The sequence below is a fragment of the Arachis stenosperma genome, chromosome 4 (genome assembly GCF_014773155.1).
Source record: "Arachis stenosperma cultivar V10309 chromosome 4, arast.V10309.gnm1.PFL2, whole genome shotgun sequence".
Lineage (NCBI taxonomy): Eukaryota > Viridiplantae > Streptophyta > Magnoliopsida > Fabales > Fabaceae > Arachis > Arachis stenosperma.
In genome coordinates this window covers 150632950-150649496 of record NC_080380.1, presented here as the reverse complement: position 1 = coordinate 150649496, position 16547 = coordinate 150632950, and the positions used below count along the sequence as shown (strand labels likewise).

Here is a 16547-nt window from a genome sequence, read left to right as displayed (position 1 = left end):
CAAAATATCTTCCAAGTCAAACTGGAGCATGCAACCACCCTTAGAAATTATGCCAATCATTCGTAATGAAAGCCAGAATTGATAGCATGAGTTAGATAAATGCAGAGATGTAATATAGTCACAGGGAACATAAACTGATGAGATGGAAGGGGTTGGGAGCTTCCATTCGGAGGCCATCGTTCAGAGCATACCCTTACCGGGACGATTCTGATTAATCAGAGCACCATCAATGGAGGATATGGATACAGGTCTCAGGCGTATTAGGAGAGGGAAAGCAGGTTGAAACCGGGCCGGGTTGGACAGTGAGCTGTTATTGAATCCGGGCCAATACCCAAAAAAAAAAAAAACAACAGAGAATGCCACAATAGGGTTTTAGTACTTTAGTGATTGCAACCTTAATTAATACAGATGCTCCATACTTTGCCTAATCCTATGAAGAAACAGTTGAATGTACCATTTCACTGTCTTTGTCACCTATCACCAAATCCAAGCCACCCTCTTTCCCAACCCTAGTCCACATAACAAGATAATATCATCAGAGTCTAATCTTCATCTTCATCTATCCATTTCAGTACAAAATGTAGAAAGCCATCCACCGTTTGCAATATCTAGCTAAAGTAGCGGACAAATGTAGTAAAGCTTAAAGAAACCATTTCAATTTTTTTTTCTGGTGTAGATTTCATATTTTGATGCGATGACTTTCAACATTCTTAATGTAGACCGAGTTTAGCACCATACTACCATTACAGGCGCCCACGCTAATAATGAGAGCAATTGTTTGTTTATAATCATCACTCATCACTCATCAAATATCTTATCGTGGAAGATCCATTTTACAAACCATTTATACATGAGACGTTTAACCCTCTTAAAGAGTATGCACCTTGTTGACCCAAAATGTATCTGATCCCTAAAATTACATGTAAGCGATTTGATCCTCCAAATAAAAAACTGATTAACTACTTCCAAACATTTGACATTTTCTCGAGTCACCGCAAAGTTGAAATCACTCAGCGCATGACATGCACAGATTTATCTGTGTTTATAACATTAACCATAAAGTGGGTTCAGAATCTGAATTGGTAAAACAATATTACCCTGATACAACAGAAGCACCCGAAAAGTGATCTAGCAACCAAAACTTGCAGCAATATAGGTGAACGATGATATCAAAAGAACGCCAAACATTCTATTTAAAAACATCGAAAATGAGTAAATCACTAAACAACCAAGACACATTCTGATCAATAAAAAACACATACATGAATTCATTGAAACATTGGAAATCACAAGCACAACCCGTACTTGAAATGATAGAAATCTGTAAATACAACCCTACTATAGCAACACAGACGGAATCTATATTAACCAGTGAAGTACAGAATTTCATATCCCATGAACTACCATGCTACTGCTGCCCCTCGCCTGGTTGTTGCTTAGATGTTTCCTTGATCTCATCTCCAGCTTCATCCTGAAATATTAAGAGCAAATTCAAATTAAAAAACTTGGGAGACACAAACATAGAGTATTATCTCAAACTGATGAGAATTGACAGAGAAGATTGAGATACTGTCAATTGCAATTACTATTACTATGCGTGTGTGCAGGGGCACACAAAGATCTACATAAATTATTAAAACAAACACAAGTAATCCATTATAACTACAGTAAGAATATGTGGAATGGTATGTTTCATTGTTGAGGCAAGTTCGAGGATGAAATTTTGCGAGTCAATAAGAAATGAGCCTAACACCTAGACACTACTACAAGGCAGCAAGCCAGGAACAAAGCTTGAGACAGAAATGATGCTCAAAACAAAAGTTATTTAAAATACAAAATAGTACAACTAAACTTGTTTAAATTTGTTTCAAGCTCTTCCATAGAACAAGTTTGCTTTTGAATAAAGATTTGAAAAGACAATATACTTTGTTGTTAATCTTTAACAACCACAGACAAGTCAAGAAATATTCAGTGTAAAAACACACACCCACACATGAGAGAGAGAGAGAGAGAGAGAGAGAGAGAGAGAGAGAGAGAGAGAGAGAGAGAGAGAGAGAGAGAGAGAGAGAGAGACCGTGATATCAGATGTCCACAAAGTCAGATTGTCTCTGAGAAGTTGCATGATCAAGGTACTGTCCTTGTATGATTCTTCACCCAAGGTGTCAAGCTCAGCAATTGCTTCATCAAATGCCTGCCACATATAAGCGTTTTAAGTAATCACTAAAGAGAACAGATAAGAGTTCGCAGGGAATAACAGCCAAGTTATCATGAAAAAACGGTGTATAGTTTAGAGCTTTTAAGACACATCATCATCATAATGGGATATTGATGCAACTGGCAAACACTTAAGATAAATATATTGCTTGCTGCATCAGCATTCTTAAATAATAATGAAATGAATACAAAAATGCAAAATTCAATCTACTAAGAGAACTAGAATACTGCATTTTCTCACTAAAAAGCTTACAATTACATTTGACATTCAGGTTTTCTGATTTCTATATAAACTATGTTCAAAAATGGACTTTATTTACAATAGAACATAAAGTGGGTAGAAACAATACCTGCTTGGCGAGATTACAAGCACGATCTGGTGAGTTAAGAATTTCATAATAGAACACAGAGAAATTGAGTGCCAGACCCAGCCTTATCGGGTGAGTAGGAGGAAGGTCTGCAAGAGCAATATCCTGCATCAAAGAATCACACATTTAGAGTTCAGAAACAACTACTATCCCATTAAAACATCTAAACAATCACAAAAGCTATAACAGCACAGTCGCAAGTCGCACACTAATTAAGGTTTATAATTGACAAACTAAGATTACTGCTCTAATAAAGAATAATTCCTCAGATCATGAAAGCAACATGAATACACCTGAGCAGACTTGTAAGCTAACAAAGTACTCTCAGCAGCTTCTTTTCTCTCTGCAGCAGTCTTGAACTCAGCGAGGTACCTATGATAATCACCCTTCATCTTGAGGTAGAACACTTTGGACTCAGGGGTGGTAGCAGAGGGCACAAGGTTGGACTCAAGGAGGTTCAAAATGCCATCACAGATCTTGCTGAGCTCAGCTTCAATCTTTCCCCTATACTCCTTGATGGTTGCAACATGGTCCTCGTTTCCCCTACTCTCCTCCTTCTGCTCAATCGACGAGATGATCCTCCACGAAGCCCTCCTCGCACCGATAACGTTCTTGTAAGCAACTGACAGCAGGTTCCTCTCCTCCACCGTCAGCTCTTCGTTGTCAGAAGACTTCGCCACCTTCTCCATGAACTCCACCATCTCCTCGTATCGCTCCGCCTGCTCCGCAAGCTTTGCCATGTACACGTTCTCCTCGCGAGATGATTCCGCCATTTTTTTCAGTTCGCGAGTTTCTCAACGATTACTCCTGCAACTAAAAAAGTACAAAATAATTTAACAAAAAAACAAAGCAAGAAAAGAAATGTGAGAACAAGTAGCTACTTATCATCGCATAATTTTTTCCGGAATTTCAGAAATTTTTTATCCGGTTTTATTTTGGAAAATTTTCCAGGGGAAACAAACATGTTCGGAATTACACTAACGGAATAATCAAGACGCAGGACCACAAAATGGAGTCTCAGTACATGAAATCAGAACGAGAAACAACAAAACGTGAATTTAAACTTATACGGAAATTACTTTCGATTTTAGAGAAGCTAAACAGAATAATAATAGTGGTTTTGGGTGAGAAAGATGAAAACCTAGAGATGCAGATCTCGGGGAATGGAACCAGAGAAGAACAAAGGGAATCGAGAGGTAAAGAGCGAAATAAAGAGAACGACCGTAACCCTAATAAAGAGAGTTGAAATTAAAAACTGCTATGAAGAAAGAGAGTGCGTGCGTTTGATTTTGAAATTAGAAAAGAGACACGTAAGGGGGGCAGCGGAGATTCCATTGAAGAGTTGACCCGCTAATCCTCTATCACCGGTCACCGTTTTCTCTCTCTTGATTTTTTTTGGGTCAAAGAATCAGCGATGTTGGATTTTCCTAAATGGCCGAAAAGCCAGCCATGCAAGTGAGTTGGGTCTTGTCTCTTCTCATAGGGTCCATCCATTTTTTTGCCTCCTCCTACTAATAGATTAAGGGAATTATTAATTTTTTATTGACTAAAGACCAAAATTTAAGTTATCAATATTCATTTATTTAGTGATATGCTAAAATCTTCAATTTGGGTGGTGTATGAACAAGCAGCTTCGAGAATGTGCATTGTGAATATAGGACTTTTGGCTCAAATAAAACCATGCACGAAAAGTATGATATGATATAGGACTTTTTTTTTTAATTGAAAAAAAAAGTGTGATTTATCTTTTAATAATTTTTTTTATATTTTTTATCTCACTTATAAATTAATGGTGCAAGATCATACTTTATTCTATCAAGTGACAAAAAAAAAAATCGAGAGAATTCAAATTCGTGTTAATTCTTAAGTCTGAACTTATCTTGATGTTCAAGTAATTGATGTGATTAAAATTAAGTGTACTACCGAAGCTGTTCTATCCCAAAAACAACCTAGGCTAGAAAGGTTGCTAGCCCGTTGATAATTGGACTTTAGAAGTATCAAAAAGCCTTTTTCAGTTTGATACCCGAAGCCTATACCATATCAGCCAAGCCCATATTCATTGGATCAAGTTCTGGAAGTGTAGCCATAACTCCAAATTAGAATGGAAGAATATATTCTGACCAAAAACATAAAAAGAGTACATATCTGCCCCAAAAACAAATAAAAAAAACCAATTGAGTTGGTCGAGTGACTAGCTCACTCGTCGGTTTAAACAAGTGCCGGAAGTTCGAATTTCGTGCGTATCTGACTTATCGGAAACCAAAACACAGAAAGAAAGAATATACAAGAATACTAGAGGATATTTATGATAAATCGTTTAAACAAGCCATCACTTGTTACCTATTTCTAATTTTCTATAGATGAATATTGGGTAATCTTCACTCTTTAGGAAAAAATAGTGAACAATTAATTGATTTTTCCTAAAAACTTTATTCAAGCACTTAACGAATATTTAAATACTCTGAATCTCTGATTACACAAAACTGTGAAAACTTGCTACTCTCAAAGCTTCATGTGCGAAGATCAATCTCATTCAATGAAAGGTAATACACAATTATTTTTTGGTAGCGACTTGAGAAAATAAGGCTTTGTATAAAAGGCAATAGCACATTACACAAACACTATGGAGCAAGAATTTTGCTAGGATGGTAGAATCTCTGTCTCTCTCTCAGCTTGTCAAGTTCACCCAACAAATTTTCAATGAATATATATATATGATTACAACATAGTAAGCATGAAAAGTGATCATTCATTCATGGGCGACACGAATGACTTGTTTGCCAACATTCTTGCCAAGGAAAAGTCCAACAAAAGCGGATGGAGCACTTTCCAAGCCTTCATTCATGTCTTCAATGTAAACAATCTTTCCTTCCTTGTAGTATCTGGAAACTTCTTCCAAGAAGCGCGGATACAAGTGCAAGTAATCGCTCTGCAAAAACCCCTGCATCTTGATGCGCTTTATTATAAGATTCATTAAGTTGTAAATCCCTTTGGGCTTAGAAAGGCTCTGCTGAGACACCATCCCACAAACTGCAATCCTACCATGAATCCTCATGTTGAGTAGTGCAGCATCAAGCATTTCCCCACCCACATTGTCAAAGTATATGTCAATTCCTTGCGGAAAATACCTGTCAATTCACCCACCACCAATGCAAGTTTTCATAATCACCTCCACCATATATCACTCTGTTAACACAAATGACTCATGCCTACCTTTGTAGAGCTGCATTCAGGTCCGATTCTTCCTTGTAGTTAAAAGCTTCGTCGAATCCAAGCTTGTTCTTTAGGAGGTCAACCTAATTACAGATTCAAAGAGCAACTCAACTAAACTATATATAGTATATCAAAAATACTATTTACCAAAATCAATCACCAATGTATTTGTGTATAAATACATGTGTGGTCTAATTTATTTTCAATGCGTATTTATATTACAACATGTATTTTATACTGGTGGCTGATTTTGGAGCAATAATATATATGTATGCATCAATGATTATGCTAAAAATAATACCTTACCTTTTCCTTTGAGCCAGCACTTCCAACTACATAGCAGCCATGAAGCTTGGCAAGTTGGCCTACTAGCTGCCCTACAGCACCTGATGCAGCTGATACAAAAACATATTCTCCTTTCTGCGGCGTGCACACCTCGTAAAATCCTGCATAAGCAGTAAACCCTGGCATTCCTGCAAAATTTGATTTCATTGCCATAAATAAATCAGAATGAAGGAAAAACACAACTCCAGTATACTATAGCCAGATGATATACAAGGTGGTTTCAGAACTCAAAGGAAGCTAATTCCTCAACAATTTTATTCCCTAACTATAGTTTTGAAACAGGAACCTCAACGATTGTCCTATAGACTGCGTTTGTTTAAAGAGACAGAACACTGAGACACAAAATCGTATTTGGCAAAGGAGACATAGATAGAGATAATGTGTCCAGAGACATTGAATTAGTATATTTTGTGTTCATCCTGACAGAAAGGACACGGAGACATTAACAAAGGACACAAATTATTTTTTATTTTTTTTCATTATTCTTGTTAATTTTTCATAATTATATTTTTTATTATTATATTTTTCATCTCAAATTTTTTGAATGAAAAAAAATAAAATTTAATTTAATTTTCATAATTTGTTCTAGTTTATCACCAAACAGAATACAACACAAAATTTTGTATTTCTCTCCGTTAGTCATGTTCTCAGTGTCTTGTCTTATCCTATTTTAAAAACAAACAAACGCAGCCATACACAAGAGAAGAGAAAGCATCCAAGATAGAAGACACTAGAAAGAAATAAATAATGTGAAGCAGATAAAGTGTGACAATACCAAGAAGACCGATATGGAAGGAGAGAGGAATGTGATCATCTGGTTGGACTTTTCTCAACTGCTCAGTTTTTTGGATCAAACTATACTCCTCCCAGCCCGTAAATCCAGAAATGTAATCCCCAGGCTTGAAATTCGGATTATCAGAGTGTATAACTTTACATACCCCGAATCCTTCAAGCGCCTTCATCATCAAAATACACATGCTATTCTTGTTAGTAACAACAATAATCCTGTAAATAATTCCTATTATTTTTTGTTGCCTACACGTGTCGTATGCTCCTACTCATACTATACTCACTGAACCAGATAAGAAAAAGAAAAATCAAATCATATATATAGTTTGCTCTTGCTGATTCACCTGGCCAGGAACAAAGGGGGGAATATAAGATTCACGGAAATCACGCATGCGACCGCGCATGTAAGGGTCGCAAGAGAGATAAAGATTCTTGACGAGGATGGATCCTGATCCTGATCCTGATCCCTGAACCTTACTGAGGTCTATTTTGGAGACCTTCAATTCCATGTCGGTTTCGTGAGGAACTCCATCTATGTAGCCTTTGAATATAACCTGCTTGTTCTCCATTACTACAGCTTCTTCCGACATGATCCCTTTCTTTCAGTTTCTTCTTCGATCATTACAAACCTATATAGAAGCACGTGTGACTTCAATGTACTGAAGCTACGTACCTACCACTCTACCAAAAAGCAAGCCAGCACAGGGTAGGTAGTTGTTGGGCTCTTCACAGTTTGGGCTTTTTATTTTGGGCCATATTGGGCCTCAAACAAATTATTTGGGCCACCCCGTATGGGAGCTGGAGAAAGCTATGCAGCTAGCTAGGTGCTCGGTCGTTTTCTTCTTCGAGTTTGAGGGATTGCTACTGCGATTTGACGAAGAAGAAGAAGAAGAGGAGGAATCTGAATGGGGTACGTACAAGAGGCGCGAGAGAATCATGTCAAGAAGAAAGTGGAAGAAGGTCGACTGCATATTTTTTCCAAGCCCTAATTTTTTCATAATCAATTTGCAGTTGTACGCTTTTTGTACTCATGAATTTCTTTTTGTTTTTGTGCAGCTTTGCGCAGCAAAATGAAACAGAAGGCCCTGAAAGAGTGTGATCAATACACTTCCAAATATGCTCAATGCGCCTCTGGCAAAACCATCTCTGTCGTTTGGCAGTGTCGGAAGCAAGCTAAAGAATTGAATGATTGTCTTCATCAATTGTATCTCTCTCTCTCTCTCTCTCGATAAAGTGTTGTGTGAATGTTGTTGTTGTTTTGTTATATTTGCATATCTAATAAGCCATTTTAGTTATATGATTCGGATTCTGGATATTTCTTAACTTGTTTTGCATCTTCCATCTAGTTATTCTGTTGCTCAGACAAGATATGCAAAGTTTAAGAATGTTTGTAACTCAGTTAAATGGACTTTTCACCTTCAAGGCTCATGAAGGAAAACTAACTATTAACATTAAGGTTAAAAAGGTTATTTTTCAAGCTCACCTTTCCATTAATATTGAACACCTTTTATGGTTTAGAAGTATATGTAATCATGTTCCCTACTGCCTGAATCGCACACTCCGTTTTGCATTAGTGGCCCAAAGTTCAGAGTTCTTAGCAACGTATTGGTTAGGTGTTTTTGGAACTATTACTTTTGTGGTTTAGAATTATGTGTTTCTTTGAAATACAGCACACGTAGTTGATCAGGTGCCCGAATAGATATAAGCATTATTTTTCGTTTAGTTCTAAACACAAGCAATACTCATTCCTCCTGCATATTTGATTTGTCATTGGCTCTTTCCTGTGGCATTATCATCAACTTGCTTTTACATGCACACACAATTTAGATTCTAGTGTTGTAAATGTAGTGATGGACCCTTTTCTTTGTGTTCTATTTTTCACAGCACTAATGATACAGTTCTGGAGGAAATGAAGAAAGACTACATGCTACAACATGGTGTGGAGGGCACTGCTAGAGTCTAGCCTAGTTAAATGCCGATGCGAATGCCAAAGATTGTCATATGCTCAATTAAGCTGGTGCATGGTGCATTCGAACCATCCTTGTGTTTGTAAACTTTCCAGAAATTTGGATTCAGTTAGAACAAGAATGAAAGAACTTCCAAAATGTTTGATGATTCTTGCGCATGAAATATTCTAGTAGTAGAAGGAATTGAAGTCAGGACTTGAGAGGTTATTTGAGGGGAAATAGATATATTGAGTTTAAGTCTTGATTTTCTTTGTTTAAAGCTTTCCAATGCATTTATTTCACTCCGTGGCTTGAATAATCCAGACAGAGCTGTTGTCTCATGACTCATCGTTTAGCCGAAACAAATTGGCTTTCTTGTTTTTTATGTTTTTACATTGAACACATATTAAACTAGTTTCTCTGTATTGTAAGCCGATTGAGATTTTCTAATACTTGGATAGTTGGATTGGAATGCTTTGTATTATAGAAACACGAGATGATTGCCATTTTGGAACAAAATGTCGTACCTTGAGCAATGTGAACTGTAAGACCAAAATGAAAATGACAAAAACCCCAGAAACCAAAGCTACTTTCGCAGGTAAAATTCACTTCCACTAAATAAAGTAAAAAACTATGCTTACAGATTTTAAGAGATCCAACATTTAGTCACAATAGAATCTGATATTTTACAAAATCTTAGGACAAAAAAGACAACCAAATCAAAACAAAATATAGGTTCATTTTCAAGTTAAAATTAGAGCGGAAGGAGTCAAAACAATCCGAACGATAGCTGTTGTCACCTCAGGAAAATAACAACCAAATTCCAAAGAGAAGCTTCAGGTGAGAAAGAAATCTAAGTTGGCTTCCGCATGTTCCGTCCAGCACGAATTACTTCATCCACCAATAGCAACTGCGATGCTATTACAGGCCTGCAAAAGACATTTACTTGATCAAATTCAATTGTAAACAAACTGGTGCAAACATAAAGAACATTTTAGATGGTTGCCCATTCTGAAAATATAAAATAGGATATAATAGATGCATTATATCTTAATCCAACGAATGAGCAATAGCAAAGTTCAAACATACCCTGAGTTTATGATTTGACGCTTCACAGAGTAGTTGTCAAAAATACCCTCCATTTGAGGATCAATAGGTTCTCCGGTGTTTTGGCTCAATCCCACAACATTCCCTCTGTCATGCTCTCCCTGAAACAGCAGTCAACATGTACAACAATACTACAAATCTCGCTCCTACAGAATAAATATAAACAAAATAACATTCAGGTGAAGACAAGCGCGAAAAGGCAGAGGAAGGCATACTGTGAGGGCAATAATCACATCTTGAGTATCAAGTCCAGAGTTCTCTGCGAGCGTCTTTGGCACAACAAGAAGTGCATCAGCAAAAGCCTCGACACCAAGTTGGGCTCGCTGTTTTGAGTTGATAAGCATCATCATCAGAATATGCAAATGATAATTGAATAACAGTACATAATTGGAAGACATGAGATATTTGTATTACCCCTTGGACTGTTTTCTTAACTTCATTAATCAGATATTGCCTAGCAGCAACTTCAAATGCACCAGCACCCTGAAGATGACAAGTAAATACATGTCAAGCCTATCATAAACATCATAACCACGAACTGGCAAATCATAGTTGTGTGTTGTAGGAGGTATGAATTCTATGAAATACTATTATAAAGAGGTAGAAGCATAATTCCTTTTATTCAACATGAATTTAGCTATAAATCTTTCATTCCGTTCATTAACTACTCCAAACAATTGGATTCAAGCACAAATATTTAAAGGCAACAATAAAACTCTCAGAACCATTCAATCAATGACTGGCAAATAAAAAACACTTTTGCCCAAGAAATCGTAAAATCATATTCATTTTCCCTTAGATCCAACTCAAGCATACATGAGGGGGTTATAATATTATAATACACAAGAGCAGGAATCACAAGAACAAATATTTAAGCGGGGAACGAATCTTACCAAAACAACAGATTCATCTTCAATGGTGTTCTTGACTGCCCTCAAACCATCACGAACAGCATCTTTAATTTGAGCTATTGTATGGTCATTAGGACCTGTACCGGTACAACATTATTCCATATTATCTCATCTTAAATCCACCAGCAGAACCAAATCAACAAAATGCTAGAAAGATGAACAAAAAAGATGAAAAACAAACTCGTTTAAAATATATAGTGTACCCTTAATCAAGATTGTGCAGGAAGAAGGATTCTTCACATTTTCCACAAATGTATATTTCTCTTCACCAAGAACGTGTTCGTATACCAACCCTGCCCAACCCAAACATTCTGGAGTCAAATCATCTACAGAGTTTACAGCTTCTCCTCCACAGGCCAAAACCAATCTTTCCATGTTTCTCCTCTTTGCTCTCCGAAGGGCAATTATCTAGAGTAAAAGAAAAATCAATCAGCAGACAGAATACACAAGGTTTTTAAAAAAACAGTAAAGAATTAAAAGAAGAGGGAAAAGAGCTATGTTCACAATATTGGTAAAATTTAAAATAAATGGAGAAAAAATCTAGAGATAATAATTTTACTTACTCCTTCCCTTGCAAGCATATCAAGTGATGGGGGATCAATTCCTTTTTGATTGATCACAACAAAATTGCTATCATTACCGGAACAAACCTGCATACATAAGTATGGGGTCAATTTGAGAAGAGCTGAATCATCGAATTAAAGTTAATGCCATTACAGCAGAGACAAAAATTTGTGGCTACAAAGTAAACTATAGGTACCAACATATATGAGAAAGTCCCTTCTACATATCTACCTTATTTTTCAGTTCAATGATTTTTTTAACTCTCTCATCAACAGAACGCCTTTCAGCTGCAACCATAGCTTCCCTCTGTTCCGCATTTGAGTAGAAAAAGCCTGCATTTATCTCACTGTAGAGGAAAAACTCATTTGATCAGTCTAACAGACAATGGCCTGACATCATATATGAAGGTGGGCATAAGCATGTAAGTTTGGTGAAACACAATTTGATAAATCATAATCACTAGTATCAGTTTCACTTGATTACCTTTTTTCATACTCCAAAGACACGTTGCAAGTCAATATGTAGCAATTCTCTGCACGTCGCTTCATATCAGGATGCCTAGAACCATGATCAAGGACAAGACCCTCAACCTATAAAAATGAAAACCATTTAATCAACTGATTGATTGCAAGAAATATTGATCTGATGAACTGCAAAGGTAAAATTAGCACCTAAAGGGCAATGTTACTAATGAAGCATAACAAATATAATCAATGATAGTTAGCATGCATGCATACCAAGCGTGTGTCAACATCAAATTTGTGCCGCATGTGCATGATCTCCACCATAAAAAGATCAATTGCTTCCTCAGGCTTCCTAATGCACAGAACCTATCATTGTAAAACCAAAATTCACTAAACACTCAATTGTAGGAGGCCCAGTGAGTCTCAAAATCTGCTTATTCAAATGACCAAGCAAAATAAATAAACTAAAATGCATCATATTTAATTTGTAAACAAGGATTGAAAATGTTAACAACTCAATGTGTACTCACCGCATTCACAATTATATCAGTCAATTTATCTGCAAGTGACTCATAAAGCTGCAAACATGACAGAAATGAATTAAAAAAATATACAACTGTTATGTTGAGAATGAAAAGTATTTATTTGTTTATTTGGTCTGTAATATGACCAAATGTCATCTAAAACAAAGATAAGACAAATTATGGTTTACCTTTGTCCTTACTGTTGTTCTTGCTACCATCTTGAGAATCTCTTTGTCAGGCTCGTCACCCATCACAACAGGAGTCTTAAACTTCTCAAGGAACTGCAGGGTTGCTTTTTTAGCAATCTCAAAACCATCAACCAACATGCGTGGATGCATACCTAGAAGATGCAAATAGTCATCTTAATCATGCTGTAAGGAGTAGATGGGGGAAATGAAATAATTAGGTACTTCCACACACATTTTAAAGGACATCTCTTTGCAACTAAACCTTTTATAGTATATGATTACATTTATTTATTGGATACTATATATGATTACATATTTACATTTAATATCACCTTGCCCATAGTGAACTATCTTTTTCTTATTGAAAGAGAAGGCCTTGAATAATTGTTAAACCACATTGTTCAGGTGCAGTACAAGAAGCTAAAGTACTTCAAAAACTGTAGTGGATTTGATTTCCTCAAATGTTCGAAGTGCATTTCAAAAGATAAGTGAAAAAGTGAACAATCTCAACGGTTGACAAGCAAACTAATAGTTTGAAATTATGCAAGATATAGATGTCAGCACCACAAATCGTTTGAAATAATCTAAACATTGATTTTTCATTTTCAATTAAACTATTTGAGATCTAATATCTTTCCCTTTAAAATTCACCACAATAGTTAGAAGAGATAAATCCACTGTGCTTCATTACAAACACACAATAAGTTACCAGGTGTGCAACCAAAACTTCATTGCCATTTGGGAGTAAAATTACAGGCATCAGAGTATCAGAAACTGATTAACCTTCATCAATGTAACGCTCGGATTGCTTCATAAGTTCACCAATGAAGATGACAGTGGAAGTGGTGCCATCTCCACTAATATCATCCTGAGCAACCGCCGTCCTAGCAATCATTATAGCAGTTGGGTTCTGGATTTGCTGCACCCACAACAGCAAATCAAACATCATCAGTGTTCTGACAAATAAAAATATAAGGAAACAAAAATGGAATCTATAAAAGTTGCACCGAAAAGCTTTCTATTGTGAGCTAATCTGAACTTAAATAAGCTAAGGTACTCAAACGTGTATAGACAGATCAGAACACTAAAACAGTTAACGAAACAAAAGAAATGAAAAGAAAAAAGAAGGTAACCATCTCTTTGAGGAGAGTGTTGCCATCCTTGGTGAGTTTAATATCTCCGGCGCCACCAACGAGCCTGAAAACGAACGAATGACGGAACAGAATGAAAGTGAGAGAAGAAAAAGGAACAGAAGAAATAGAGAAGAAGAAGTGTATACATTTTAATGGTTCCTTTCGGGCCGAGGTTGGTCTTGAGGACATCTTGCAAACCCTTAGCGGCATTGATGTTCATGTGAAGTGCCGCAGATTTGTTCAGCACTTCGGCGTTAGGGTTCAGCACTCGCAGCGACATCGTTTTCGCTTCTGTGTTTTCCTTTTTCGACCGTGATTTGATGTATAGGGCGAGTGAGTGAGTGAGTGCAGTGATTTGAAGTAGAAGCAATATACAAATGGAGGAGGTGGAAGAGGGTTTTTTAGGGGTTTCAAGTTTCAACTCTCTGGAACTCGCCACTCGTCACTTCACAGTTCACAAACTCGTTTGTGAGCTCTGTTTTTTTTTTTTTTGGTCAAGACACTCTCGTTTGTGAGCTCTGTTTTTGTTTTTGGCCAATACCCTCTCCTTTGTGTGCTCTGTTTTTTTTTTGGTGGGTCTGATGAGTTTTTGGTTTCATTTTATTTTTTTTGTCAGCTCCCTCTCAATTTTCAAGTTTTGGGCCAAGAAAGAGATTGCTGCGATAAAGAATTCAATTTAACAACCATTAATCAAATAAAAAATATTGCTACACATTGAATATTTAACTTTTCTTAATTTATCTTTTGTTGTTTCAATAAAAAAAGATATATTAGTGAAGTATTAGTAAAAGTCATTAAAAAAAATAAAAAAAATTGAATTTGGAAAAAAAACTTTAGATTATGTCAAACTTTTTTGGCATAATTTTTTATTTTGTATCATGAATTAGAGAGATTTTCTTTGTTAAAGTTAAATAAGTACTTAGTATTGAGAATTTACTCTAGAGAGTTTAACCGAAATAAATTTGATTAAAAATTTGTGAGTTTTTTGGTAGGATTAGGTGAATTTTAAATAATTGGTGTTTATAATTTTTGAAAATATAATGAAAATTCTATCATTATTATATTGAAAACTAAATATACGCTATTGTATTAAGTGATTGAACGAGGATACATAATGATGTAAATTTTTTTCGTTCCATTTTATTGTATTCATTACGAGACAAAAATAATTATATTATGTATAATTGATAAATCAAATCACTCTCATTATTTCAAAAGAGATTTGAGGACACAGTTTAAAAATTAAAAAAAAAAGTTAAATTCAATTTTCTTCTGTAAACCATTAAAATTTTTTTCATTTTAATATTTAATATTTTAGCATAATATAATGTAAATATTAAACTATATTAAATAAAAATATTTCTCTTATATTATCACTTATTAAGCTCTATATCATGTAGATGTGGTTTATTGCCTTCATTTTTTTCTCGTGGATACAATTTTTTTTAATCAAAGAGAGACTCGAACTCACAACCTTTAAGTAAGTATAGAGAGACTATGTCATTTGAGGTATAACTCATTAGTTTGGATACAATTTTATTGAGTTAAATAAAATAAAGATTTTGCATAAAATTAAGAAATATTATTTCTTTGCTAACTACTACTTATGTGTAAAATAAATAGAGTATATAACCATTTTGGTTCTCAAAGAATTTCAAACTAGACACTTTAATTCCTAACTAAAATTAATTATTCGATTGGTCTCTAATAATTAACTCCGTCAGACACTTAAGTCTTTTGCTACGTCAACTCTAACAGAAGACAAAATGGTTCCTAATAACTCTAACAGAAGACAAAATAGTCACTGACAACTCTAATAGAGGACAAAATGATCTCTAGCCCCCTCTGTTCGGAAACGACATTGTTCTCCCCTAATTTTCATCATATCTCGTATAACCTTAACATTCTTATTCTCCTTCTTCACCTTCACAGTCTTCTTCTCCGTCTTCTCCTTCCTCATCTTCAGCTCAAAGATCAAGCCATGGTGTAAATGTTAGGCATGTCACACCTACCTCAATATGTCATGGACCACACACTTTCCAAATATCTGTGATTACTATACCCACCTCCTCCCCACTTCGCCCACAAAAAACATACACCTCCACATCCTCAATAAGACACCACGAAAAGATTATTCTTCGACATCATATGTAAATTATCATTTAGAATGGAGTTCAAGTACTTCATTCCTTCTTTTCCCAGGTCCAAACTGGTAGACAGGTTCAACCTTGCATCCAAGTTATTAGTATAGCAGGCAATGTCACCGTCACCGTCATCGCTCATATGGAAACTGAAGTAATTACTGAACATTAATTTGGAGAAGAAAATTAAAGAAGCGATCAGAGTGGTAGACAATGTGGCAATGAAAATAATAGGTCAGAGGAGGGAGATGGCGACAACAACAACGAGTCTTAACAAATCGGATTTGCTGTCTAAATTCATGGGATCCATCGAAGACGATATGTATTTGAGAGATATAGTGATTAGTTTTTCTGAGTATGAATTGCTTGAAAACTAGTTGAGAATTTTTTTTTTGTGAACATTGAAGTTGTAGAGTGTACATATGTAGCTTGAAGTTGCAATGTTAGACTGATAGGGTTATGTGAGATATGATGAAAATTAAAAAAAAAACAGTATTATTTCTGTATAGAGGTTGTCAGGAACTATTTTATTTTCTATTAGAATTTTTAAAAACCATTTTATTCTCCATTAAAATTGGCGAAACAAAAAAATCTAAGTATTTGATAGAATTAATTATTAAGAATTAATCGAATAATTATT

General features: G+C 35.6%; 4 protein-coding genes across 4 annotated transcripts; 1 reads left to right on the top strand and 3 right to left on the bottom strand.

The window, feature by feature from the left end:
* Window positions 1–1217: 1217 nt before the first annotated feature.
* Window positions 1218–3980, bottom strand: LOC130973926 (14-3-3-like protein A). The gene is made up of 5 exons (XM_057898622.1): window positions 3724–3980; window positions 2876–3395; window positions 2565–2687; window positions 2075–2191; window positions 1218–1471 (listed from the first exon to the last, which is right to left on the bottom strand). The coding sequence occupies exons 2-5, from the start codon at window positions 3353–3355 to the stop codon at window positions 1409–1411; spliced, it is 783 nt and encodes a 260-aa protein (XP_057754605.1). The 5' UTR covers window positions 3356–3395; window positions 3724–3980; the 3' UTR covers window positions 1218–1408.
* A 1115-nt stretch (window positions 3981–5095) lies between these two features.
* LOC130973017 (2-alkenal reductase (NADP(+)-dependent)) lies at window positions 5096–7585 on the bottom strand. Its single transcript, XM_057897380.1, has 5 exons — window positions 7274–7585; window positions 6916–7096; window positions 6102–6268; window positions 5796–5878; window positions 5096–5710 (listed from the first exon to the last, which is right to left on the bottom strand). Exons 1-5 carry the CDS (start codon window positions 7517–7519, stop codon window positions 5332–5334), a joined length of 1056 nt encoding a protein of 351 aa, XP_057753363.1. The 5' UTR covers window positions 7520–7585; the 3' UTR covers window positions 5096–5331.
* A 150-nt stretch (window positions 7586–7735) lies between these two features.
* LOC130973018 (uncharacterized) lies at window positions 7736–9367 on the top strand. The gene is made up of 3 exons (XM_057897381.1): window positions 7736–7889; window positions 7986–8133; window positions 8814–9367. The coding sequence occupies exons 1-3, from the start codon at window positions 7835–7837 to the stop codon at window positions 8890–8892; spliced, it is 282 nt and encodes a 93-aa protein (XP_057753364.1). The 5' UTR covers window positions 7736–7834; the 3' UTR covers window positions 8893–9367.
* Window positions 9368–9465: 98 nt separating this feature from the next.
* Window positions 9466–14207, bottom strand: LOC130973016 (T-complex protein 1 subunit zeta 1). The gene is made up of 15 exons (XM_057897379.1): window positions 13913–14207; window positions 13767–13830; window positions 13417–13552; window positions 12634–12785; window positions 12452–12499; window positions 12195–12287; window positions 11941–12047; window positions 11689–11803; window positions 11457–11543; window positions 11097–11301; window positions 10876–10970; window positions 10397–10465; window positions 10198–10305; window positions 9965–10083; window positions 9466–9804 (listed from the first exon to the last, which is right to left on the bottom strand). Exons 1-15 carry the CDS (start codon window positions 14044–14046, stop codon window positions 9729–9731), a joined length of 1608 nt encoding a protein of 535 aa, XP_057753362.1. The 5' UTR covers window positions 14047–14207; the 3' UTR covers window positions 9466–9728.
* Between the last annotated feature and the right edge of the window lie 2340 nt (window positions 14208–16547).